The sequence below is a fragment of the Phaenicophaeus curvirostris genome, chromosome 5, assembly GCF_032191515.1.
Source record: "Phaenicophaeus curvirostris isolate KB17595 chromosome 5, BPBGC_Pcur_1.0, whole genome shotgun sequence".
Classification (NCBI taxonomy): Eukaryota; Metazoa; Chordata; class Aves; order Cuculiformes; family Cuculidae; genus Phaenicophaeus; species Phaenicophaeus curvirostris.
In genome coordinates, this window is record NC_091396.1 from 17637996 (window position 1) to 17661565 (window position 23570).

Consider the following 23570-nt stretch of genomic DNA (forward strand, 5'->3'; position numbering starts at 1 on the left):
AAACAGGGTTTAAGCTACGTTGAATAACTTTTTCCATTAAAACCATACATACTTCCACCACCAAGGTGTGCCAGAAATAATTAAAGCATTTTTCTTCACAAAGGAGAGGTGACAAGAGGGAGAAAACCCCATCAGCTTGCTACAGTAATGCCACCTTCCAGGGCACCTTGCCTGGCATAATCTCATTTTTAATGTAACAATTGTTCCAAATATAATCTTGGTATTTTCTTCCCTCTCCATCCTATAACTGCTGCTGTTTGCCAACATGAGAGCCAGAAGAGCTCTAACCACCGACAGCAGCATCATGCTCATCTCTAGGTTGCATATGCTCAAATATTAAACATCCCTGCTTTTTCCATTGTATACATCTGATCTCATGCAGGTTACCCCATTGCTCTTCACATGCCCAGCTAGTCAGATTGTAGCATCACAGAAGCTGGTGCTGTCACATCACAGATCTACCTCAAGTGCCCAGCACAGCTCTCCATTTAAATTTCTGAGGACTGCTTTAACAAAATAAATAATCTAAAAGCTGCAGCTTCAGCAACACTGCCACTCCACTGCTCCTAGCTGATGTCTCAAGCTGGCCGTTCCCCTACCAGTGCAAAGGCATTTGCAGAGGTGCACGACTAGCGCTCCTCAGGACAGGGCTGACCCTGGAGATCACGCTCCAAGCAGACTGCTGGCACAGCAGAGGTGGTGCAGCAGGCTCCAGCCATTTCCTCTTTACTGCTATTTTCCAACTTTCAGAGATTTATTGCTTCTTTCACAGACAGACTTTTCCAGCTGGATCCTGCCTGCCCAAGGCTTACTTTTCACAGGGACCCTGTACTCCTTCGGTGTGGCGAGGGCAAGTCCCCATCAGATGCTGCCTAGGAAAAAAGCAGCCCTGCCGAGAGGTGATGGGATGGTACCCCACATGATGGGATATCACCGTGCGAGCATCACAATGATGGTGGGTGTGTGGCCCCAGTTTACAACTCCATCCACCGTGCATATAATGGGGCTTCCTCCTGGACTGAGCCTCACTGACCTATATGCCATCAACCCTAAAATTCTGCAGATCCAACTATTCGTAGCTCAGTCACTCCTCTCCTTGTGAAATGCCTGTGTTTTAGGGGTGCAAGGATTGGCTCCATTCTCCTCCTTAATGCAGGTCACCCTGTATCTACCCTGCCCCCACCTTCACCTGCTGCTCCACAGACACTCACATACACCAGGATGTGCCTCACCTCCCAGTCCCTTCCGCTGCCCGCCCCCCCTTTCCTCCTGCTCCCTTTCCTCCACCCCTCTCCAAAATAGGTTTCCTGGTGGAGAGAAGGAAGAGAAGGAAGTAGTCCTGGCTATAGGGCAGCTTGACAGGCATGTCAAAGCAAAGCAGACATCCTGCAGCTCAAGCCAGTGGAGGAGGGAAGCAAAGGTGCCAGCAGTTTCACAATGCTGTATTTTTAGCAGCACATCTTCCCGTGGCCATGGTCGGTCCGGCTGCTGGGACACTGCTTCCCAACCCACATGAGCCCAGGGGCCAGGAAAAGCTCCTGCCTTGCTGCAAAAACACTGTTGGCTGAGTCCATGCTGCAATGCCTGTGAACTAGCACTGATACTACGGAGAAGCAGGATGCTGCCAAGAAAGCCTAAGGGATTGTAGTCATTTTATGATTCAGGTAGTTGATTGGAGAATTTTAACAGTTTTTCACGCTGCACAGGCTTGCGGCTTCCCTTATACCACTTGGAAGCTGAGCCATTTGGAGGTCCCCACTCAGGTTCCCCACAGCTCCTCTCCAGCATAATCTGCAAAGCAGTGAGATGGAGTAAAACTGTATCCGCCTCCTTTTCGATGTCAGGAACCCATGTACAGGAGGATTAAATGCCTTGCCAAGGCTGAAGCATCTTGCAACACAAGAAACCCCTGGCACAGCCAGGAATGAAATGCTAATTTAGGATCAAATGCTTTGCTCCCAGATAATTTGTTGGTCTCTAGGTGGAGCAGCAGATATATCTTCCATTCTATGAATGTAAATAATGAAACATCACTTTGTCACTGCACCTAGCATGAGTGGGAAAAAAAGCCAGGAGCAAGTGATAACTAGCATGATGGAAATTACCTTCAGAAAGGCAACACAAACCCCTGTAGGATGCGTGCTAGGACCTTACAGGTTTTGCACTACCAACTTGAGGATCGGGGCAGTCGGGAAAGGAACACTTGACCATTGGTAGCCAATGTAAATTTACATTGGTAAATGTAATTTACATTGTAATTACAATTTACATTGGTAGCCAATGTAAATTATGTAAATGTACAGGCAGTGTCAAGCCAGCTTACACCCTGCGACTTTTTCCCTGGAAAGCAGAAGCTGAATTTCTGTTCCACCACAAATAGATGTGCCCTGCAGAAGTGCTGAAAGGACTTATGGTCCAGCAGGGAACTGAGAGCTGAATGGCAGCTCATGAACTCAGGAACTTTGGTTTGATACTACAATGTTCATGTTACAATGGCAAGACTTTATGCAAAAAAAGTTAACTTAAAATTTAAAGGCAAGAAGTGCTACAGATTGCCCCCACACTGCTTGTCAGGGTGCACTGTGGGATGCCCTGGAGCACTAACATGTCAGGACCCCATAAGACGTTTTTGGCAGGATGTAAGCAGGGGAAGTGACTTAAATCAGACAAATGTGGTTGCAATTTGACAGCCACAAAACATAAAAGCTTCTCCACTGAGCATGGCACTAAAAAACTACAGCAACAGATAGGACTCTTCTTGGAAAGCACAGGTGAGGTCTTTCTGCTACCTTTCACAGCAACTGCACTCAATAGCTATCAAAAGTCAGCCTGAAAGTTTGCAGGCAAGATCTGCGCAGGAACTGCAGAAAGGGTATTTGGGAAGAGCCTGGTGCTCTGCAGGCAGGAGGAGAAAGGCAGCCTGCAAGCCTATGCTCTGCTCCCAGTGGCACGGCCACAACCATCTTCTAGCACCCGCTATTAATATAGCTGCTGGCCAGGGTGAAATTCTCCACTGGTGCCTATAGTTACCAACCCCAAAACACTGCAAGGCTTTCAAAACAAGCTCCACAGGACTACTCCCAGACGAGCATCGTGCCAGAGGCCAAATAAAGCCTGATGAATAGGAAGAGAGCAGGAATCTGGCACCGAAATCCAGGAGCAGGGTTCTTGAAAAGAAACATCGAGCCTGAGGGCTGCGCCTCACCTGTCACAGCCTTATCCCCACACCAGACAGAAGTATTGGTATACATTGACATCTACCAGCCAAATTTAATCACGCCTGGTGGAGAGGAAAACAATTTCAGATATTGCTTTAAAATTAATTTGGCCCTATATTTAAGCATTTAAGTACAATGGTGATACAACTGCTTCCCATTTTTAATAAGACAGTGAAAGGCACCTGCATGGTACAGGATTAAAGTGTTTCTCAAGGCATCATGTGTGGGTTAATGCTCTTGCAGGAGATCAGCATTACTGTGGTTGATATAATAACCTCAGCTAAACTGAGCAATCCTTTGTCCAGCCACCAGTGATCCTCTCTCCTTGGCACTGCAGTCCAGCCCATTAACCGAAATTAGGTACCCCCACAGAGCAGGGCACCAAGCTCTTCAAAAGACATGCTTAAACAATCTTCTGCATGCAGATGCTTCCAAAGAGGTCTCATAGGTGATGGCTAGACTGTGTTCACTTGGCAGAAAACCCAGAAACACATCCAGAGAGTCATCAGCAGGAAACCTTGGGTCCCGGTACTGACCCTCCTCAGAAAACCCCTCCCCTTCAATTCCACAACAGACATTAAATAGCAACAGGGTCAAACACACATGGAAATGCATCTGCCTGCACACTGTCCCAAGACAGCAAACCGAAAGTTGGTGGAAGAAGCCAGCATCACCTCCTCACTCCTCACAAGGCTCTCTGCATCTCCCAAGGAGACCAATAACCCAACCAGCCCTACACTCTGCAGTGGAGCAGCCTACTAGCTGCTATAACTAATAGCATTTTAGTAGCACTCAGTGCAAGTATGTATCTGAACTAAAATGCAAGCTGCTTTGTGAGACCAGGCAGTTATTTCAAACTCATGCTCCAGAGCTGCATGCTGCATGAACCATCAGTTCTTCTACCTCCCGTTTACACCTGTGAATAGTGGTAGCTCACCACCCTCCTCGTCACATCAAGAGATTTACAAAGCCTTCAGCAGTTGTCACTACAGGACCAGCACTGCAGAGAGCTGCCATATCCTCCCACCATCACTTCTCACCACCGAAACCAAATATCTTTATGCACGTTTTGCAGTCTCCAGGGGACAGCCAACAGATGTTCCAGCACTGCACAAGAAAACACTCAACTCCTCCACCCCTTCCTATCGTGACTATTGAAACAGGACTTTCATTTCCAACTTCTCTCTGCTCTTGCCCTCCCCTTTGCACCCTGACTGCACCACATCCCTTCAACACAAGCAAGAGAAGAGAGTGACGTGATGCCTGGAAAATGGCAGTAGAAGCAAGCTCTTCCTTTTAATTAGACACCTTTCTAGCAGGGCAGTCAGCAGTGTTCTAGACCTGGAAGGCTGCCATAGGCTGTATTAGCTAATAAGCTGGGCAATTCTTCTCTGAGCATGCCAATTTCTCCTTGGTTATGTTTAATTACATTTTAAAATAGCTCTCTGGTCTCTCCAGGGACTCTTTGCAGCAGCGGTCAGTTCAGCCCCACGCACTGAGCTCTGCTGTTGGATTTGGATAATTCAGGAAAGCCGTCAAAGTCTGGCCATCTATGAGAGTGGGATGGAGAAGCAGCTCCACCCGGCCATGTGCCCATGCCAGCCTTGCTCCGGGCTACAGGCCCCCACCAGTAACGGGTATCACAGATGCTCCCTTTCACAGGTCAGGGAAGCAGAGCATCTCCTTGCCACCAGGTGCCCTAAGGTTTCAGGACAGCTCTACAGCACAGAAAAGCTTATCAACCCTGTGTTTTACAGCCAGGTGACATCCCCAGGCTGCCTCCACTGCTTCAGTCAGCAGATGCCACTGCAGAACACGTGGGGACCCCTGCTGTCCCAGGATGGGCACCCATTGGTATATGCAGCCTGCGCATCTCTGCTGCTCCCTCCTTGAGAGCCACCCTGGATCAAGCACATAACCCTGGCATCTTCTCAAAAATGCATGCACAAAAGAAAAACCTTGGGCACAGACCACTGCCAAGGCACTGCAGGGAGCTGAAAGTGGAGACACCTTCTTCTCTTGCTTTTCTCCCATGCACTGCCAGGGGCAAAAAGGGGCAGGAGGGGAAAGCCAGAGAGATGTCAATTTATTTACAATCTGGCAGGACAGCAGGACTACTTAAAAAAGTTATCAGCCTCTTTCTTATTTGTTAACACTGTTAAGGCTGAGAATTGCTTCCTTTCTTCCTCTTGGGCACTGAAACAAACTCCTGTGCAGCATATGCCAAACTCTGGGCTCTGTCTCCTGCTTATCTTCAACAGTGCCTGACCTTGGCTGGGCACGAGGCAAATGATAAGAAAATGAGCACGAGGAGACCAGCATCCCTTGCATGCTAACCAGCTGGCAGGACCACAAGGCTGTGAGAGCCCCATCTCACATCTTACAGGGGTCAGAGCCGGAGTCTTGACACAACCAACCTGCAGTAAAGGTGCTCAGCACCATGTCCAGCATTCAAGTGCTATCCCGTAAGAAGGGTCTTCATGCTACAGTGGTAACCAAGGCATCCCTTCCCAGTGGGGGATGCAAAGTTAGCTGCTAACTGTTTGTGTGATGATAAACCTAAAAATTCCCCCCGACTACTGGTTTAAAAAACAATCAAAAGAGCTTGAAAACTCTAAAGCCTGGTGTTCAACCGCTCTTCAGCTGGCTAGCCTTGCAGAAAACATCATTAATTCTAATAAAGCCCAGGCTTCCCATGCTCACCAAACGTGGCCCAAGGAGAGTGGCTGAGGGTGAGCCCAGCACTGGGGAGGTGTTATGGGGAGCTGGTGGGTCTCAGCTCCTTGAGAGGAGCTGGAGCATCTCCTCCCACTGCCATCAGGCTTCCTCCAACGGGTAGAGCAGGGCACCAGAAACTCTAAGAAGGAAGTTAAAATGGATTGGCTATTCCTCTTGGAAGCATTTGTCTATTTTTTTCTTCACTGTTTTGCAAGCAAACACTGGGGTGAGCAAATAAGCTTGTTCAGGAGCTGCAGCTGCGCAAAGACCACTGCATCCTTCCTGCCACCCAGGAGACCCTTCTTCCCTCGCATCCACACCCAGCAGGTCCAGCAACAAGAATGGCAGGAAACTGGGACCAGAAGGGAAGAAAAAGTGTGCTAACTCAGGAGGAACAACACTTCAGAGACAAGCCCACCTGCCCCCATCCTGACATTTTAAGGGTGGAGGAAGAGGTTAAAATCCACCACCCCACCCTGCCTCCCCCCACCCCCCCCCACCTCCAGGGCTGTCCTGCCTTCATCTTGCTGCTGGCAAAATATCAGGTATCAATTAACGCTGCTGTCGTCAGAGCTCGGTCAGCATTATACCCAGAAACAAGGCAAAGAGGCCTGAAATGAGGCCAGATTTGACATCGCTTGCTCCCAAGCAACAGTAAACCTTGTGCTCTCCCCGCAAAAGCTTCGCCTCGCTCCCCAGGAAGAAGGCAGCAGGTGGAGGCTCCAGCGAGGGTGTCAAGGCACAGTTTGCTCTAGAAGGCATTTCTCCGCTTCCCTCCTCACTGCAAGCAAACATCAAGAAACCCCCCAAATTCCTCATCAACAGAGTGTCCCACAAGTGGCACATCCTGAGCACGCAGCCAGCGCTCAGCAAGCAGAGCCTCGGCTCCTCAGGGTGGGGCTGGGCTCGCTCGCAGGAAAAATTGCACTTTGGAGAACGGAAAACAGCCTATTTTAAAAACACAAAAAGCAGCCTGCTCGGGCACATTTCATTGCTCCTGGGCACAGGGCGGGGGAGACACCATTTCTTGTCGTGCCAGCCCCTCGCTGCTGGAGGGAGCTTCTATCTGGGGCGACACCGGTTTGCAGGGAAACCGGGACGGGGCGCTTTTTGCTAAATTAGCTGCACGTCTGGATGGATTAGGTCATGAGAAACTTTCTCAGGAAAGGCAGCCGCTCCAGACTGGGTAAAACACGCATCCTAAAATAACTTCCCAGGCGGGGGATGCAGCGCTCCCCAGCTCGGGCACGACCCAGAGGCGGGGGTCGAGGATGGAGTGCCGGGGTGCCAAGACCCGTCTGCTCCCTGCCGGCTCCTGGGGCGGGGGGAGCAAAACCAGCCCCGATCGCCCGTGTTTTTTGACCCCCTCCCTCTCCCTTTCGGCTCCTTTGCGGTGGAGGCTGAGCCAGCGCCTCTCCTCCCTCCGCCTGGCAGCATCCCTGCCTCTCCCTGCCTCCCCGGCTGAGAAGCGCAGCCCCGCGGCAACGGGGGGGGGGCGGCCGGCGATGCCCCCCGCCCTTCCCCAAAACGTGTAGAACCATCTTTATCTCTCTCTCTCTCTCTCTCTAAATATATAGACATATATATAGGTACGTATGAGCAACTACGCATATAATTATAAGGTATTGAAAAAATAAAGCAAAGGATAAGCTGACATCCCCTAAAAAATGCAAGCCCTAAGGCATAACCCAGGCAGCGAGTTTTAACGCCGGGCGGGGGGAGAAGAGGGTAAAACCAGGCGCAGGCAGACGAGCCATATTGCAGCCCCGTTATTCAACGCGCTGGGGAGCCCCGGCCCCCCCGCCCCGGCCCCCCGCGGCTCACCCAGAAGATGAAGTTGAAGACGAAGAGGAGGTATTTGATGCACTTGGTGCAACCTTCCACCCCCATGGCGGCGCAACCAGCGAGTTCCCCGCTCCCTCTGCGGCCGGGCCGGGCTGGGCTGGGGCGGCGGCGGCGGCGCGGGCGGAGAGAGCCGGGACCGCCCCCCGCTCGCAGCGCCGCCCGCTCGGGGGTGGGGGCGGCAACCACCGCACCGCCCGCTGCCGGGCCGGGGGCTGCCTCCCCCTTCTGCCTTTCCTTTCCTTTTGCTTTTTTTCTTTCTTCTCTTCCCCTTTTTCTTTTCTTTGTTTTTACCTCTCCTTTTTCTTCCTCATTTTCTTTTCCTTATTTCATTTTATTTTATTCTTTTTCTTTTTTCTCCTTCTTTTTCTATTTTCCTACTTCATCTCCTTTTTCTTTTTCTCCTTTTTATTCTCCTTTTTATATTTTCCTTTTTATTCTTTTTCTTCTACACCTTTCTCCTTTCTCTTCCTTTTTCTTTCTCCTTTCTTCTTTCTTCTTCTTCATTCTTCTTCTTTCTTCTTCCTTCTTTTTTCTTCTTTCTTCTTTCTTCTATCTTCTTTCTTTTTTTCTTTTTCTTTTTTCTTTTTTTCTTCATTCCCCTTTCTTTTTTCTTCCTTTCTTTTTTCTTACTTTCTTTTTTCTTCCTTTCTTTTTCTTTTTCTTTTTTCTTTCTTTTTCCTTTTTCCTTTTCTCTTTTTTCTTTTCTCTTTTTTCTTTTTGTTTTTCATTTTATTTTGTTTTCCCCTTTTCCCTCTCCCCCCTTTTGCCTCTCCCCCCTTTTCCTTCTCCCCCCTTTCCCTTTCCTCCTTTTTTCCTTCCCTTCTTTTTTCCTTCACTCCTTTTTTCCTTTTTTTCTATTCTCCTCCTCCTTTTTTTTTTGTTTGTGTGTGTGTGTGTTAGTTTGTGTATTTCCCCCTTTTTTCACAACAAAAAGTTTCCTACACATAAGTGGCAGCCACAGGATGTGCTGGGGTGCTGTAGCAACACCATCTCCTAAACTTGACCACCATCCCCTAAACCTCACCACTGTCCCCTAAACCTCACCAGGCAGCCGAGGGTGGGGGAGAAACTGCTGTGAAGGAATGCAGGATGCTGCAGGCTTAGTATTTCTATGTAAAGAAGTTTTACAGTGCATCAATGTAGGGAACCCCTCACAAAAAGAAAAAAAAAAGAGAAAGAAAAAAGTATTTCTACATTAAAACTTGAAGTTTGAAGTCAGAGAAGCATTTTCTCATTTGTTCTTCCCCCTCCCCCTCTATTTTATCTGAACTTTTTTTTTTCTGAAGCTTGTGGCTTTATTTCTGCAAGAAATCGCAGGAGGTCCAGTAGAACCACTCAGGATGTTTTCCCTCAGTTATTGGGTCACATGCGCATCTAGAAGGCTTCAGGACTGCCCACCAAAAAGGCTCAAGTCACATGTGTTAGACCTTTTAGTTAAGTTTTAGTTAAAAAATTCCCAAAGCTGTGCAACAGAAGCACAATGAAATTTCCCAGCCTTTTAGGTGGAACCCACTTTAGCCTACTTGCTCATCTCTAGCCACATAATCAGAGTGTAAGAGGGCCTCTGGTAAAGGCAGAAGCCAGCAGCTCCAGCAAAGGTCAGAACTTTACTATGCTAATAATGAACTCGGTGCCCACCTGCAGCGTCGTGGAAGCCTGCCCACTTTCTGCCTGGGCACTTTCTTCTAGTAGAAGCATTTCAGGAAGCAGCTTCTGAGCCAAACATTTTCACACTCAGTGGAGTCTTCCCTTCCATGTATTCCATAAGCAAGAGCGTGCAGTTAGCTAAGCACATTTTCTATACGTGTATGGTGAAAATGATTCAACTTGTTCCAAAATCATCCCATTGCCCTCAGGGATGAGCTGGTTCAGGACTCTATAAATGTTCATCAAACCTTTCTTTGCCTCTCAGTGACAGCCTACAGTGCTCCAGTACAGCAGGGACTAGTGATGAGTAAAAGTCGGCCCCATTCCCCAATTACTTATGCTGAGTGCATCCCTGATTGCAGGCTTGCCATGGATGTATAAACCCTTTGTCTCTAAGCCATGTTCACTCATCCAGCCTTACCAATGAAGCTAGAGGTTCATGAGGCTATTTGTGCATGTAACTGCTATCCCAAATTATCAGTATGACCCATCTGGTTACGACAATAGCTATAATCCTGTGAGGCTCCTGCTCATCAATCCAAACCATAATAGCAGGATCCCAAAGCTGCTCACTTGCTACATAATAGCACACCACGACACCTTTTTTTTTTTTTTCCTGCATCCTCCTCCTTTCCAATTACAAATATTAAACCAAAAATAATACTGCCACTCCCCTAACCAAAAGGGTAATTTGAAGACAGGGGGCTACATGAAACAAGAAGCCTCTTGTATGCTTAGATGGCTGTTCCAGAAAAACATCCAGAAGTGCCGCTTGGACAATCTGTGTGAGGGAGAGGAAGGAACCAGCTGCAGACTGATAAGGCCTTCTGCAGCAGCAGCCCTGGAAGCTGCAATGAAAAATGACTCTCAAATCAATTTTTGTGCACTGGCAACCTCAGCTGCAATCACTGCCACAAAGTTGGCATTAAAAATACTTGTAGTGAGTTCAGGATGGTGAGGGTTTTTTTGCCACTGTTGCTTTCTTTCCTTACTTTCTGCCTATCTTTTTACCTTTTCTGCTGGGAAGTGAAAAAAAAAAAGTGGAAAATTAGAAATACACCCTCTCAGTTCTGTTTCTGCGACCTTCCTTCAGGCTGTGTTGGAACCACCTGCTGCCCTGGGCTCAGGTACAGACAGACGTGGCTGTTGCTGGAGGGGCAGGGACACAGCCCCATCATCTCCTGCACTGAGTAGTTCCCAATTACAGTCTAAACTGAGTTCACCCATCTGGTCACACCAACAAAGTCCTCTCCAAAACTTAGAAGTAGAAAGGGATTTCAAGCTTTGTTGGTGTATTTTTTTTAAGTAGCTCAGCTGGGTATATGTGAAAACTTTGACTTCAATGTACAAGAAGAATAAAAACACCACTGTGGCACCATGAGGATAACACACACTGTTCCCTGAGATTACATGTGATTTTGGATGTTACATATTCATTTGTCATGCTGTACTACTTGCTATGCAGTCCATAAAGTAACAAACCTGTGTTTCAAAGATGCTCAGTGGCTTTATCAGCTCTTTATGAAATGCTGCTGTATAAATAACTAAAACTAATTTGTGCTAATCCAGTTCATGTATCGGTGTCACATGCTGGTATCGAGTGTAAGCTCTATGAATAGAGCTGATGGCTTCCCTCTTTAGCAGAACAGGCTCTGTTCGAGTGCTCAGCAGTGTGCATAGTCGTGTACAGTGCAGCCAGCTGCAGGCAGGGCTGTGAAGAAGCTACCTACCTCCCAAGACTCCATCACTGAAAGAAAAAAATGCAAACTCTAAAATGGAAAAAAAAAAAGCCCCAATACCCCCAAATAAAAAAAAAATCCCCCTGGCCTAGAGCAGTCATTTGAATTTGCTTTTGTACTGACTTTAATAAACAGGTTCGCAAAAAATACCCCAGACCCAGAAGATAGAGGAAAGAACACTATGAGTGCCTCTCCTTTCTCCTGCTTCACTCTGCCTGCAGATCCCTGTGCCTGCTCTGCAAATTCACCCAAAGCATCGTGACAGCACTGGAAGGGATGCGTTTGCCTCACAGTCTTGGCAGGGGCATGTGGCAAGCAGAGACCTGTAGCTATGCCTGAAGTTTCTGCTTCTAATAAACCCAACAAATGTTTCTCATCTGCGCAGTCTGTATTTTAAATATTTATGTCAACGTATCTGTGGTGATGGGCCAGGTTATATAAAGGGGAGAAGGGGGGTGGGGGAAGGACAGCATTGGCTCCCACCAGAGTTACGACAGAGGGAGAGCAAACCCGAGCGGGATTCCCCATCCCACACAGATGCTCCCTCTTAGCTGCTTGAGAGTCTGGAAAGTGAACATTCATTTTTCTCATGGCATCAGAGAAGGCCAAGCCGCAGCTGGGCTTAGCTATGCCTCGTGAGATGCTGTGTGAGAGAGCAAGAGCCCAGCCCTTCGATGCAGAGATCTTCTATTGTATAACCAATGTATAATTCATTAGTAGATGAATAAAGGCGGGAGTAGCTTACTGCTGATGTAACCAAGCTAAAACGAAAGCAAGCATGTCTGCAAGCAAGCTGGTGCAAGGGTTAAACAATAGCATTTAGTGATGCTGAGGGGAGTGAGGGGGGATTTTGCCTTAGGATAATATAAACAACCCAGCTAGCCCTCTGTGCAATGCAGGGATATACATCTTCCTGGCAAAAATGCTGGGAAGGACTTTTCACTTGCCAAAGCACAGAGGAATAGCACCGGGTAGACAGGAGAGTATTAGTTGTAGGTGGGCACCTCCAGGCTCCACATAAAGTATTTCTCCCAAGATGTGCTGATTCCTGGCAATCCGAGTGACTGCCCTGTACCTCTTCCACACAAAGAGATGTGGGTTGGTTTTTTTTCTCTCACAACTCTCCTGACAGGGGTAGATAGGCAGATTGCCTTCAGGCATTAATTTGCTTGATGAACCCCAAAACAATGGGTGACTAGAGATGGCATTGGGTTTGTGCTGAGGCTGGGAAGGACAGCGTGGTGGGGAGCAGAGCAGCCTCACTGGCAGGCAGGCAACCGGTCACCAGTTTGGCAGTGAAAGCTGCCAAACAGACTGCCAGTGATTTTCCAAAACAGCCTCCAAGGCCACTCTGGGGCTCACCCTCCTTGCTCCTGTGCTTTCCCTCACCGTCCCACCCGGTGCAACAGCTCCCAGCAGGCGGGGCCGGTGCTTGCTGACCGTTTTTCAGCCTCGCAGTAGAGAAACTATGTGGTTAAGAAAAAGAAACCCTTTTCATCTCACTACAGCATTTTACCAAACAAGAGAACTACAATGATGTGTCATGCGAAAGTTGTAGTGCGTGTGCATGATCTGACCCTGTATTTAAAGCAGCTTCTGACCGTACCTACCTTCAGCTGTACTGGCGGAGATCCCCTGCATGGAGCACCTATAACCTCTGGCAGCTTTTCTAGAGGAGGATTACAGCCTGCTTTTGCAAATACATTGCTTCAGCACCTGGTTAAAAAAATGTTTAGCAACTATTTCTTTAAAAATATTTTGTAGGTCTTCGGCCCAAAACCGCAGCTTTGCCTTGGCAGGAGATGGCAAGCACTGCAAAGGTCCACCCACATTTGCCAGCTTGTAAAGCTTTGGAAGCACTTGCTCAGCAGTATATGCTTTAGGAGCTTGCTGTAGGCATGACCCAGAGCTGCACAATCGAGCAGGTGTTGCATGAGGAAGTTATATTTTGACGGCAGTGGGAACTGGCAGACAAGCCATCAATAGAACAGGAAGAAGCAAACTATTTTGGAGCTAAGCCAGCACACTATGAGGCTGAAAGATTCCCACCCTCCTCACAACTGAATCCCTCTAGAGGGTCAGTAAATTGCTTAACCTGTGCTTTTCACAAGTGCTCTGAGCTCCTCATTTTTTTTTCTGGGTACTGAAAAACCCAATTTGCACCTTTAGCTGCTGTGCAAAGCTCTGCCCTTCTCATCTGCAGTTTGCACAAGATGTACATTGGAAAAGTGTCATCTGCTCCCTTCAAAGCAGGTGCTGGGAAAGCTCCCCTGGCTTGTAAGCAAGCTGTGGTTGGGCCACCCAGAGGCACCCGGTGAGCCCCATGTAAAGCCTCTGGGGAAATTAATGCTGCCACTGGCAGAGCAGAGTGTGAGCAGTGCAGGATGGAGAGCTGCACAAAAGGCTTCTTGCTGCTGCCATGGGCTGACGCTTCCCAGCTCCACAGGTAACCACCTGACCTTAAGTTGCTCCCTGTTCCTGCATCCTCAGATAAAACCAGAGGTTTGTCTAAAATAAAAGGGTAATGCATGAGCACAAGGTAACACATACCCAGAAAGGCCAAACTATGGTTGCCCAGGTGACCTTAGCAGAACTAATTGATAATTGCTGGAGCTTAATTGACAATTAATTGGAGCCAATTCACAGTTAAATATTTAACTTTGCACCTTTAGTTTCTAATTTTTTTTTCTTGCTCTTGCCAATGCCTACATAATTCCTATCAGAGTTTGAGTGTTGACATGCTTTTAACAGCCAGCTTCTACTTGCGCAGGTCTGCAGGGGTTTCCTAGCCTGGCTTCCAGCTTTGCATCCCCACTGCTCTTGTTGTCACAAAATCTCCCTCTTGCTCTTCTCAATACTGGGTAAATCTTGGCAGCTCTTATAACTCTTATAAATAGGTTCCTGGGGCTTTGCTCCAGTTGCACAAGAATTGTACAACTTCCCTATAGTGAGCAGCAAATTAAGAACTAGTAAGCACCAGCAGATTGATTACAGGACAGGGATTTTCTGTGGCACTCGTGTAAAAAAACGCTTGACATCTGTTGGCCTTGTAGCTTGTGAGCCATCTCTGTGTTCTGCCATTTCTATGACTGTCAACAAGATAGTGACACTGCCTTTTTCTGCAACATGTTTCTAAAAACTGAACAGTTAAAGGCATCTGCTTTCCTGCTTCTGAAAATAACAGTAGGACGCCCTTGCAGGGTGGCAGGAGCTCCTGCTGTTATTCACAGCATGATCTCTGGCAGAAGATTGTGCTTAGCCAGGCACTGCTCTACCACCCATAAAAGATGTTATGGGGACTCCAGCAGCAGGTGAAATGAGAATAAAGAACACAAGATGGCTAATGCATGCATACGGAACAAGGGTTTGGGTTGGTTTTTTTGTTATATTTGTTGGGGTATTTTCTATCCCCAAAATTACCTAAATGCCACAGCTGGCTACCAGAGGAAGGAAAAGGACTTCTAGCTCTCTGGGACAACAAATTGCATTCTTCCAGTTTGCAGCTTGTTGAGAAGAAGTGGTTACTCTCCAGGCTAATTAAGTCTTTGTGAGATGGTTCAATGCAGGTCACATTCTCATCCCTGCCACAAGCAGCAGCAATCATTACAGAGATGTGAAAACTACAGCAGCTACATACACCTATATGGCCAGTGCTTGAAAGGTGCTTGCTTATCTTGTTGAAGTTTCAGTGATGAGCAGAGAAGGAGGAAAACTGAAAGCTATAGCAGCTCAAGTGGCAAAGCTTTAACAGAGTCTTTTCTACTAGTTGATGATGCTTAGGCAGGTAACCCACACCAATAACATAGACTCCACTGACTAGCTCCATCTCCAATGTTTTTTTGACCTGGCAGAAGATCATCAGTTGTCCAGCCCACACAGAGCAGTGGTCAAGATCTAAAAAAGTGTTTAAAAAAGTGAAACCATAAATATGTCTTACATGTGAATACTCTGGTCCCTATTGATTGAGTCCTTAAGCCTTCTTTCTGCCCCTGCTTGCATTACTCCTCATGAGGTGTATGCCTGCTGCCGTAGCAGCTGGCCAAAGGTAAAAAGAGGCTGATGAGTGGTTCCTTTTCCTGAAAAGGACCAACACCGTCCTCTCCCTCTTGAGTGCTCAGGCATGCTGTTGGGGCAGGCAAGCACCAGCTGCCTGGGGAATATCTCTTCCCAGCACATAAAGAATTACTGAGGGCCCTCCATGATGCAACCCCCTGAGCAATGCAGGCAGCCACATGTGTGGCAGAAAAAGAAAAGGAATGACGGCCTTTCGCAAGAAATTAATCCTTATTGAAGCAACCATGAGTCACATCAGCTGCCAGCTGGCCTGAGGAATAACAATAGCTGTGGCCTGGACAATAGTAGCTGGAGCTCACAAGGGAGATTGTGTCTCTCCAGAAAGAAATACTCTTAATTGTACATATCTACATATAAGAGCATCTTTCCCCACAACTAGAAAGTTGATATGTTGGCAAGTACATATAATCACTAAATCCCTGCTAAACCACGGCATGTTGGTGACTGCCAGGAGGTGGCTTGAGTAGTACTCTGCAGCAGTTGGAACTTGATTCTGCTTCCAGTGAAGTTAATGCTGAAGCTCCACTGGTTCCAAGGGAGCCAGATGGGGAGCAATAGCCCTTCCCTACCACCACCACTGCAATTCTTTTCCATGCAAGATATTTGAAGCCATGTTAAAATGCTAAGCAGGTGCTGTAGGCTGCACTGCTGTTCTTGTATATTTAGTAGCCCCTGCCTCAGGGCCAAGACCTATCCTGAACATCAGCATGAGGGTTTCCACATTTATTTCAATAAAAAATTGCTACATACTGTTTTTCATGGCTAAAAGCCAGAACGAAGGAGAGGGCTGAAAGCTGTTGTTGGTTCAACAGACATTTCGCAAAGCCATATTATTTGCAGTAGATTTTCCAGTGGGTGCTAAATCTATTGCAATGATGAATTTCAGCTCAGAAGCGGTTCTGCCTCCTTGCAACAAGGGCAAAGCACAGCAGGGAGTCATCATTTGAGCTAGACTGAGAGCTGACTTCTTCAGTTGGTTGAGACTTTTAAAATTTCTGTTTATTGTTATTGATAAGATAATGCAAAGAGGACGTGGAGTTGAACATTGTATTGTTTGACCTGGCTGGAGATCAATCCTGTTCTCTTATAGATTTAAACTTCAGTCCTGCGTGTATATGTAATATCAAAGTCCTTTCGTATCGCACAGCAGTACAGTGGGTTAGTGAAGCTAGGTAAACACAGTGCTAAGTCTGTAAGTCAAACAAGCCATTGTGAAATCTGTGTGGCATCAAGCTCTCAGAGGCTGACTAAATCCTAAGAATTAAAAAAGAATGGTGTATTGCATGAGCAGGGAAGAATAGCAGTGGCATATATCCTTATGATGGTCATTCGTTTCATGCACTGATTTCTGATTTTTTTCCTGATCTCTGATTTCCCTTGAAAGCAGGAGAAAAACAGTTGATGATTGTTGGATGCCTACATACTTGAACATGATCAGAAATGTACCCAAAGTCAATCATTATGAGTGTCCAGGCTGGGAGAGCATATTTGTCCACAGTGATGACACACTTGGTGTCCACATATTTGCTGATAGCATAGGATCGGTCCCTGGCTGTGATCCAAATCCATCTTCCTAGAAACCTGACATCATTGGGGGTCACAGGGAACTGTTTAGATGCCAGTGTAAAAGAAGTTTGATTCAATGCTGTGATTTTTGCTGGGGCTTTCTCTCTGGTTTTTGTCATAAGGGGCTGTTTGTGTCCTGCTTGTGGAGCTACAGCCCATACATCCCCTGGCAAGGTAATCTGCGTCTCTGAGCCCAGGTATCTTAGTCCTTGTATGTTTTCAGCAAAGGTGTGGGACTGCTCCTCCACAGATCATCATCCACTCTGATCAGCTTGGAAATGAACAACAGCTTGTAGTGCAGGAAGGGGAAAAGTGTGACATGTCTCATCACTTGCCCCCACACAATGCCTTCCTGAGGGATTTTGTGGGTGGCTTCAGACATCTTCCTGCATCAAGAGCTGGCTCTACCTGGAAGAGTTGCCCAAGTGCTGGGTTTCTACCTTCCTCGCAGGATGTATTTGCCTTTCCGGTCCAGGTTGCTGCTGAAATGGATGGAAAACCAGAGGAATGAAGTCAGGATCATCCCGTAAACCTAAAAGGAAATAAAATAAACAAGACACAAAAACACTCAAGTGCTGAACTGATTATGATACTCCAGTTGTGCAAATCATAAATGGTGCTTGTTAGTCTACCTGGCACTTCTGAACTTATATACCAGATGTCACATTTTTCTTGAGAGTGGTTTTCAGTAAAATAATGATCATCAATTCCAACATGGGAGAAAAAACAACCCCCCAACATGTGCTTAAAGCATCTGACTGGAATTAACATAGTACGTCTCAAAACCAGTCCTAAAAATACCAAGAAATGAGACAAAACCAGGGAATTCAGAATTCAAGTTCCTGCCACAAAACAGTCCTCTATGCAAACAAACATAAAACACAAACCTCATGTGCTGCTTGGAGTAAAAACCCAACAAAACAAAAAGCTCGCAAAACCCAACACCCACCCCATGCATATGCACAGTTTTGAGTGCAGAGAACGGTATACTTCCTCTGTATTGTGATATCCTGTCTGGTATATCAAACATCAGGATTTACACAGGCAACATAACAAAGGTAAGGCTGCTGTGGGAAGGATAACCAGGGCTGCAACAATATGCTCTTTCCTAAAAGTCTGCCTTAACGTGCAAGTCCCTTTGATAGCAGCTTGATCTGGGAACATGTGTGCATTGTTGGCCAAGGGACAGTGACATCAGAGCAGCTATAGCCCTCGTTGCACGCTTCCTGTGCATCCTGCCATCACAATAGTGAACTGTGCAGAGAGATTTCCTCTCACATGGACTTCAAAGACATGCATCTTATCTGGCTGTAGCATCAAGCTGTGAAGAAAAGATATATATAATAAGAATGCTCCCACTTTTGTCTGAATATAGCTGTAGTGAAATTCCTCTTATGCTTGAGAAAAAGTAGAAAGCAATACTGCATATTCACACACAGCTTTACACTTATAGCTCCATAGAAATGCATGATGGTTTTCCTAATTTCCTACTAGCAGTAGAAAATACAGAATTGTTTGTTCCTCTGAGCTTTTTCTTTGATGGAGAAATGTCTTCTAATCCATAACTGTGCTAAGGCAGACATAAGTAGTAAAACAATCTCCAAATACACATTCAGTCAGGAAAGGTTGCCCCAGCTGGGGAGCAGCATGGCAATATCACAGCAGACCAACCTCCCTTCACGGTAAAGAAACTAGTCTCCTGGCATGTACTGTTTTCTGGCATCCTTCACCACATGCATTGGGCCCTTGTGAAGAGGTTATTGCAGCAATACACCTGTGCCAAGAAGTGGGTGAGCACACGAGCAGACTTGTTTTAATTTGCAGTGCTCTCCAGCACTGAAAAGACTGTCTACATGCAGCCACAGAGACCCGTAGCCACTGAAGGACACACTGCTCTCACAGCATTTCATTTTTTCTCTTGTTCTTCCCCAAAATAAGACTCAAAAATTTAGTACAGACCTTTCAACCCAAACCATACTCTAAAGATGATCCTACCCCCTTGTAAGATCCTCTTTCAAAGTCAGCACACGGGAGCCCAAACAACACGCCCTACTCCTTTCCTTTCGCAGGTGCTCCTTTTGAGCCTCTGCTTCCCCCACCCAGATGCCCCTTACTGGGTTCGTCAATGGTTACTAATAGGACAAGACCTTCCCTTTCTGCACAGCTCTCCAGCTCTGCTACTGGTATTCAGTAGCTTTAAAGAGCTTCCAGGTCTGGTCACACAAAGTGATTTCCTAGTCTGGGCTGGAGACAGCAAGCTCTGAGCAAAGAAAGGCAGCAAGTTTTCTAAAATATGGAGCTTTTGCTGGATCTCCTTTTCCACAATTACTGCCAGCTTCCCAACTGGCCTGCTAGCCCTATGCCAAGCAACATGGACTCTCTCTTGCAGGAGAAGATGCGTAGTCAAGCCTGGATGGATGAAATGCTGCAGTCTGTTCCCGCTGCTCCCCGCTCTGAGTTGCCACGCCTAGTTTGGGCAGAAAAAACATGCAGTGAGCCTATTCCAGCAAGAAAACTCCTCTGGCACCAGCCTGGCCAAGACATGTCCTGTCCCTTTCTTAATTTCCATGGTAGAGTATACCACTGCTTATTTTTCTGCTGCCAATCTCCAAAATAATCTGAAATCCTAGCTTCTGGGAGCTAATATAGGATATGCCTCCTTTGCTGGAGCTTGCTTTTTAGGGCCAAAATGAGAAGGAACAGACATAGCTACCGTGAAGCCGATGGTGACACCCAGGAGCACGGAAACGAAGTCCAAATGCTTCTTCAGGAAGTCCTGAATCTCTCGCAGGCAGTCCTGGAAGGAGAGAGACACCCCTTGCAGCACAGCACCAGTCAGTGGGGGACTTTGTCCCCCCAGCAGCACTGCCATGACCCCAAACAGAAGCAGAAGCAAGGGGAAGATGCAGGACTGCATGGCTGGGTTGCTCTATTGGCAACTCTCCTTTTTTCTGCTGCTTGCTGCAACTTGGGAAGACAAACGCAGTATATTTTCTACTGCTACAATACACCTATGATTTTCTTCGTATGATGTATCTCAGGTTATGAGGGATGTGTGTATGCACAGGTAAGTGTGGTCATGCAAAAGCTTTTTTCTTTCCACCTACTGGAAAATGGAAAGAGGGAAATGAAATTATGGAAAAGCAGAGCACACCATAATACTAAATACATTCCCCAAAGATACTAATGAACAGTTAATTTTTTTAAGGTGTCACAAGCATTAACATACATTAGCCTTAAGCATGCCAGTGGCCCCATGAAAATCCAGAAGGTGTTAGCCAAGAGAGCCATTTTGAACACGCAAGAGCATGCCCTTGATAAAGTGATTTGCAGAGTGAGATAGGAGTGCTCAAAGCCAGGAGGGAAGGCAGTGCAGCTACCAAACCCTGCATTTCCTTGGGTTGCAAAATGCATCCTCCCACCCACCTCCCCTGGCTCACGATCAGAGGAAACACAAATCATTAGCACTTGGACCCTTCGAGATGTACTGCTCCTAGAGGCAGCGCTTTGCAATGCTGCCCCACAGGCTTGATGCATAACTTGCGCATTATGGCATCCTGTTTCCACTTGACATCTTTGCCTAACAACAGTGTTTTTATATAGCTGTAGCAACATAGTTTTGTTTTTCCTGGGGACTATATATATTGATGCTGGCGACTTTAGCTGCTTCAGCTGATTTGGCTACTCCAGTGGAAGAAAAATAATCATACAATAGATTTGCTCAGAGAGTATGAAGTCTATGTTGCAGCTTCAGTGCAGAGGCAGTCTAATACTGGTGACCTCTTCATCAGCCTCACTGACTTACTGCTAAGAGGAGGAATGAAATGTACTTGATGAAGCTACTGCTGGGTATCATTATCTTGCTTCATGAGTCTCTCATTTTAATACCTGTTTAATGCCCTGGGGGAAAGGAATTACAGCAAGTTCCACATTTGCTCTTAGCAGGACACTTTTTAAGCCTCAGAAACTAGTGTCATATGGAAAAGTCCAGAGGTATTTTTAAGGTCAGATACATGCCCATGGTATCTCACACTCTCTGCATGTGCAGGAGACGAGGAAGAAGCTGGAGCGACGAAACAAGTGGCAAAATCAAGCATTTTGAAGGCTCTCTAGAGCTGGAGAGGAAACTGCATCTGTAGGTCTGAGACCTGCTGATCCATCCAAGCTCCTCCAATGGGTGAGATGCTTCCTTACTGAAACAACAAAACCCCCCAAAAACAAACCCCAACCCACAGCAACCCACAGTGTGAAAAAAACCACACACCACTTAAACACCAGTGAGGTTTTAACTAGTGAGCAGCGGTACAACCCCACTGTGGGCTAGAAGAAACCTTTCCATTACCTGTCCCATATTGTGCGCCTGGCCAGGTGGGCACATCTTCTGCTCAACATTGGTTGTGCCCCCAAATGGAGAGCGCTTCCCACAGCACAGGAACTGGAAGAGAAGGAGAAGTCCTCCAGCTGTCTGCCCGGGCTTTCCCCTTGCCACCAGCTGCTGCAGCAGGAGGTGCCGGTGATGGGCCACCCTTCCTCCCTGTGTCCCATCCAGGGCTATACAGCCAGGGCTGCAAGGAGCAAAGTGTATTAGGCATGCAGTCGACAACTGAAGCAGTGGAGATTAAACTCAGAGATGGTGGATGTGTCTGGCCCCAAACTTGCCTGTGCTCTTTGAGGAGTGCTGCCTGGGGCTGGCTTTAAGCTCTCCCTCTGTGATCACACCAGCTTTCACAGTGGCTACTCTAGAAAACCCAAGGGTGCACAGACTTAAGTTTCCAGTGTTTCTAATGGGCTAGGAGGTACCTATCAACATCCACTGTGGAGCTGATTTCCTATATCTAGCGTGAACTGGCCAGCTCAGAGCTCTAGTAGGAGGGAAAAAACCAAACAAACAGTGGAAGGTTTGTTTCTCTATCAATTAAAGTTCTTAAAATAAACAACTGAATCTAGGTATTGTGCATGATTCTCTTTGCCAAGTGTGACTCTGGGTGTGCTGTTCCACAGCCCTGTAAACCAAGCACTACCATGCCTGGTCATGGCTCTGAGAGCCAGCACTGTTGTTGCAATGAACCCTTTTCTGCATTTTGGGAAGCATGGATGAAAGCAGCTTTGGCAAGTACTGTTATGATATTTTGAGAAAACACAGAAGGATAAAGGGAGTTGCATGGGAGGTGTCTGGAAACAAGCAAGGGGAACTGGCCCTCCCATCCAGCCCTGCTGTTTGACATGAATTTGCTACCCAGACAGGCCCTGCTGTTCAAGAAGATGGTATCTCCTTTACTCAGTGGGGACTCTGGAGTTTCTCACAATGGGGGTCATCCTCGCTCCTCTCTTCTGGCTTTGAGACCAAGCATCCTCCCTGTGCTCTGGGCAAACACCCTTGCTCACCTGCTGAGCTACAGAGAAGTCCCCTGTGCCAATACCATCCTGGGTGGTGGTTTTGGGGGGCTTTCTAGCAGTCTCCAGCATTGCAAGAGGCCATGTAGCCTCCAGTACTCTTCAGCCATAACCTCAAGGGTTAACAGAAATAACCAAGTCCAAATATTTTTGCTGGACAATGTGGAGTTCCCCCTCTCTCTCTACCTGACCAGGGATACCAAGCAGATGTATATCCACTTTCTCATACCACAGATAGGGAGAGGCAGAGGGCCTGTGGAGACAGACTATATATACACCAGCTACAATGTAGAAGCTTTGAAGACCATGCACCAAAGTAATGCTCAGGTGGGTGGACCTTTCTTTTCGTTGATTATCTCAATGGTCAAACCTGGGAAATGAAGAGTAGGAAGGGAGGAGCAGACTTCACAACAGGCTGGAGGACTTGGTTCCTGAGGGAAACCAGGGCTGCAGCATCCATGACACATAGCACAGGCATCAAACCCAGCCTGCCAAAACTACCAGGAAGATACCCCAGTGCAAGGTTTTCTGCTAAGACTGAAAGACAACTTACTGCTTCGTGGATGGCTGTCAGCTCGTGCCTCCTGAAGCTGGAGACATTTCTCCTCACCTCCTCGTACACAAGATCATACACATCCATCATGCTGTCTTCCACCTGTGATAAAAGCAGAGATCTGTATGTGGAAAACACTGTCTGTGGTTGTTTCTGGAGAGGAAGATGCTCCTCTCACATTTTCCCTAAGGTCTCCCAGAAATAGAGAGACAAATAGTACAGCTATTATAAATGACCACCATTGAGCAGCAGGAGCTGGTGTATGACCCATCATGCACCAAACAGCATGCAGAGCACCACGAGCCCCATGAGAGAGGCTGTGATGCTGCACATGTATTGCCTTCTGCCATGCATGGACTCTTTGGCACCACACCAGAATCTCAGCAGCTGATGGCTGGAGCTTTTTGGCCAGTTCTAGATTTAGCGTCAGAGAAGAACTCTGGTGCCTGTGATCAGTGAGCCTGCAAGTCCCCCTGCCAGGCAGGGGTGACCACCATCTCCCTGCCCTGATGGGCGACTCAGGACAGGCACATATGACCATGAGATGCTACAAAAAGGATGAGCAAGAAGTTCCTCCAAACAGAGCCAAAAAAATAACAGAGTGATTCAGTGGTGAATCAGATCCTAAATATTTACCGAATGTATGAGAACTCGCAGCTTGGCAGACCCCAGCCAATTCCTGCTCGGGTTTCAAAGGGAAAAAATATGACAACTGCCTTCAGTGCCTGAAGTGAAAACCTTTCTTCCTTTTGTTTTCCCTTGCTTCCTTACCAGCATTGATCCAACCAGATCTTGGCTTTCAGGAGGGAAAATTGA

General features: G+C 47.1%; 2 protein-coding genes across 5 annotated transcripts in view; both read right to left on the minus strand.

Annotated features, from left to right (window-relative positions):
- CD81 (CD81 molecule) overlaps positions 1 to 23570 on the minus strand; it is a 420468-nt gene that overhangs the window by 27906 nt on the left and 368992 nt on the right. The window contains exon 2 of the mRNA XM_069857875.1: positions 7761 to 7851. Within this exon, the coding sequence (XP_069713976.1) occupies positions 7761 to 7826 (66 nt within the window). The 5' untranslated portion in view covers positions 7827 to 7851. The remainder of the gene's footprint in view (positions 1 to 7760; positions 7852 to 23570) is intronic.
- The window catches only part of TSPAN32 (tetraspanin 32), a 34670-nt gene continuing 23797 nt past the window's right edge, over positions 12698 to 23570 (minus strand). The window contains exons 5-9 of one of the 4 annotated variants that reach the window (XM_069857872.1): positions 22755 to 22856; positions 21150 to 21242; positions 19521 to 19604; positions 17248 to 17339; positions 12698 to 12883 (exon numbers count right to left, since the gene is read on the minus strand). In XM_069857872.1, the coding sequence (XP_069713973.1) occupies positions 12877 to 12883; positions 17248 to 17339; positions 19521 to 19604; positions 21150 to 21242; positions 22755 to 22856 (378 nt within the window). In that variant the 3' untranslated portion in view covers positions 12698 to 12876. Of the gene's footprint in view, positions 12884 to 15192; positions 17340 to 19520; positions 19605 to 21149; positions 21243 to 22754; positions 22857 to 23570 lie in introns of those variants that run through there. The other 3 variants (XM_069857871.1, XM_069857873.1, XM_069857874.1) reach the window with 3 other exon arrangements.